The following is a 3,790-nucleotide window of genomic DNA, read 5'->3' on the forward strand; positions in this document are numbered from 1 at the left end:
CAATTTCTATGGACACGTCCAATGTAATCATGGGTAAAAATCGATGTACGTATTTCCATGTATTTATGTATTTATTTATCTGTGAAGTTGCACGCGAATCGAATTATTTTTTTTAAATAAGAAACACGAAGTTTGACGGGCGATGTGCGCGATATTCTACGTGATCGCGATAATATTAATGCTTGCCCTAATTCTCTACGCTATTCTTGCCTCGTATCATTTAGTCTGAAGGAGAGGAAGAAAAAAAGGAAGAATTACAAGCAATAAAACGATTTAATAAAACGAGAAGAATAGAAAGTGGGAACAAGACGAAGATCTTACTAGCAATCCAGATCGTTGGTGCCCTGATTATCACCGGCGTGGTGTGTTTCATCCTTAAAATATATTACTTGACAATCTTCATTGTCAGTAATGGACGAGTATTAACGGTGTAAGCGAGAGAGTACGTTTCCCTTTTTTTGCATCATTTTCTTCATTTTTGAAACGAGCATGTTTGAAGTGAACCGCGAAAATCTGAATAGCAGTTTATTATACGTCGCAAATTATACATTCATCGGTGTAATCACTTAATTAACAAACGCTCAGCCGGGAAAGTTGTGTTTTTGCGCCATCGAAAGAATAAGGCGAAATTCGCTTTAGAAAATTCGTGACTACGAATAAAGCGTTTACGGTACATATCACTAGAATGGCGAGAATTTTTTTTTTTTATTATTCTTGTCAGGTATCAAATGCACACCGCGTATAAACGCGTTCATTAATTTCTTCCGGCATGCCAACCAGTTTGTTAGTCTTTCAATTTTCATTTCTCTCGCGTCGAAGAAGAAAGAGGCGGTTCCACGTTAATTTCGACTTTCCAGACGCATCTTCACTCCTTCCCCATCCCCATCCGCGCGAAAATATTTTTTAACCGATCCTTCCCTTTCCCCGCGGAGACGTGCGAACGAAAATGAAATAAATTTTCCTCGTTCCAGAAACAGGATGGCGAACGAGCTTTTCTTTTTTTTTTTTCTTTTTAATCGAGTTTCGGATTAAAACCGCCACCACTTACTTTCAGCGAGATACGATTCTTCGGGAATCGAGGATCGATCGATCGACGGTGGTATCGTCATCGAGAGGCTGTCACTGTTGGAGGATGACGCATCGTAACTCTCGGCCACAGTGAAGTCTCGGTGTCGCCTTGAGTGCTGAAAGGAATGAAAAATGCATACGTAAGAACCGCAGAGGAAACTGGGTTAAAGCCGCGAGAGGGTCAAGAAAAGAGAGTCTCGTGCGGTGTTCGCGGGGGTGGAATCGATGATGGGCAGAAGGCACGATCGACCGTGCAGATTAGGCACGATCGGGGTTGAAGGAAAGAGGGCCGGCATCGTTAACCGAAAATTAGAGCGGGCCACTTTTGCCCATCGTCGTGGATACGGGGGATATCGTGTATATCGTGACGCGGCCCCATTCTTCTCCAAGAACTCACGGAATTTCGCTCACGTTTGACCAGAGCCGCCGACCGATGGTGCCTCTTTTCCATTTTTATTAAAACGTCGAACGCCGGCGCGGAGAGAAGGAAGGAGAGAAGCGTTATTAGCAAACTTTGTTACCCAAGTAATTTCTTTTGTGCCCGACCCGTTGTTGATACGAAACATCATCCACTATGAAAATTAATCTTCTTAAAAAAGCCGGCGGGAAGATGCTTCGAAGGAGGAGATTGCTTCTCCCTCGCATCAAACGATTCCTCTCTCCTTTTTTCCATCTGCCTTTTCATCTTTAATTTTATCCTTTGTTCGACGAACCATTTCGAAATAAAATAAACAAATTGTCCCAAGACGATCCCTTTCCTCTTGTCTATCCGTGTACAGCTCTCTCCCATTCTACAGCGGATCACTGGCTGCTTGTTAATTTGTCAAACGTAAAATTATCAACTATTAGTTATTAACGGATTAATTTGTAAACTTTTATAAATATTGCTATTATAAATGGATAAGTATTTGTTTAATATCTTTTTTTTTTGTTTTTTAAACACAGTACACACAATCGTGTAAAATTTGAAAAGACGAGGAGTTGTGATAAATTTTATTTGGATTATCAATTATTATAATATATCTTTTTTATATATAAAAATACGTATAATAAATATTATATATCTTTTATAATAAATGTTACATACCTGTTTTATCATTATCGTTGCTTGATGTATCAAAGATTTATATTTTTTTTAAACTGACGAATTTCTTAATATATTTCTTACATATTATCTTGATATAACAATGATGATACTTTATTTTTGTTTTTTTATAATTTTTGTACTAATGTTATTAAAGTAAAGTTACATTATAGATTTAAATTTGGACTGGATCTATTACTTTAATATTATATTTTGACGTAATAGTACGTAATATACCCTATTTTCATTTCTCAATAAATGTTAAATGTTATTATTATTGCTTCATGTTTCGATGAAACTATAAAAATATAATATTTCGACGATATAACTATGTAATTAACGTCAATATCGCGTTACAATCACGATATTCATTCGTGTATATCCCAAAGCGTGATGACTTATGAATGGAAATCATCATACATCATTTCTCATCCAGAATTTTCAAAATTGTTTAAAGGATCCTCTTCGATCTTTTCAATTCTCTTGAATTCTTGTCGAAGGAACAAAAGATGATAAAGTATCAATATCAGGAGATAAACACGTTTGAAAGATCATTTAGCTTTCTCGTTCTTTTTCATTTGGAATGTGATGGGATACAATTTCTTTGTGAAGAAGAAGAAAAAAAGGAGTGGAAAACAAGAATTGGATTTCAAAGCGATCTCGGTTTGGACACACTACTTGGCTCTGGTGGTTAATATACGAAGCTGAAATATCAGAGTGACATTGGAAAATATGAGTAGTTTTAGAGACCATTCATCCTCCGCGGCCGCGTTATTTCACAGAGAAATTTATGAGGACGCAGCGGCGTTCCGTATCTCCATTAGCGTCGCCTAAAATTGTTCATTCACGGAACGGGTGTTTTCAATTACTCCCTGAAATTACCGGCCGCGAGGGAGAACAACTCTTTGAGAGGGAACTTTAAGAATTAATTTAGATAGCATGGAAACTCGTCTTTAAGAATCATTAAACTTCAAGCAGTTCCCCTCCTCGTTCACGCAGATTCCCTTGGAATTGTCCGTGGTTTCGTTACTTTGTGATCGATCCCAGATACTTTTTGAATATATTCTTCTGCGAGTATCTAGATATTTGTTCTAATAGTGGATAGAAGAAATTAAAAGAATAATTTTAGGAAATTTTATAACGAAATATCATTTCTTAAACAAATTTGGATAGTGCAGGAAATAAATAAATAATATCGTTTTGAAAATCTAATTGCAATTGCAAAGAATCTTGTTGTAAATTTGTGAAACGACGAGTTATCAGTCAGAATTTTTGTCGAAATCTTTGATCTATTTATCTCTTATTTTATTATCTATTTATATCTTATTTTATTTTATTTTAATTTTTATTATTTCATCAATTTTATTACTTTTTAATAAATTAATTTCAATAAAAAAAAAAACTGATTACGAAAAAAGATCACCTTTTGAGTGTGGATTTAATCCAATTACTAAAATAAATCTTCCATTTTCACTTCCATTTTTTTTAATTACTATAATATTTTTAATTTTTGATGTTGAAATTATTTTATTCCTTCCAGTAATTTATTACCTAAAATCATTTTCAACCATAATTTCATTTTTATTAATTTTAATTTTTATAATTAGATTAATTTTTATATTATTATTAGAATGAGGA

At 34.6% G+C, this 3,790-nt stretch overlaps 1 protein-coding gene across 4 annotated transcripts in view; it reads right to left on the minus strand.

The window, feature by feature from the left end:
* Window positions 1-3,790, minus strand: part of LOC102677089 (follistatin-related protein 5-like) — a 64,180-nt gene that overhangs the window by 7,690 nt on the left and 52,700 nt on the right. For all 4 annotated transcript variants that reach the window (XM_031514923.1, XM_031514924.1, XM_006608889.2 and 1 more), the window contains one exon: window positions 1,049-1,184. In XM_031514923.1, the coding sequence (XP_031370783.1) occupies window positions 1,049-1,184 (136 nt within the window). The remainder of the gene's footprint in view (window positions 1-1,048; window positions 1,185-3,790) is intronic.

The sequence above is a fragment of the Apis dorsata genome, unplaced genomic scaffold (genome assembly GCF_000469605.1).
Source record: "Apis dorsata unplaced genomic scaffold, Apis dorsata 1.3 scaffold_50, whole genome shotgun sequence".
NCBI classification, from domain to species: Eukaryota; Metazoa; Arthropoda; class Insecta; order Hymenoptera; family Apidae; genus Apis; species Apis dorsata.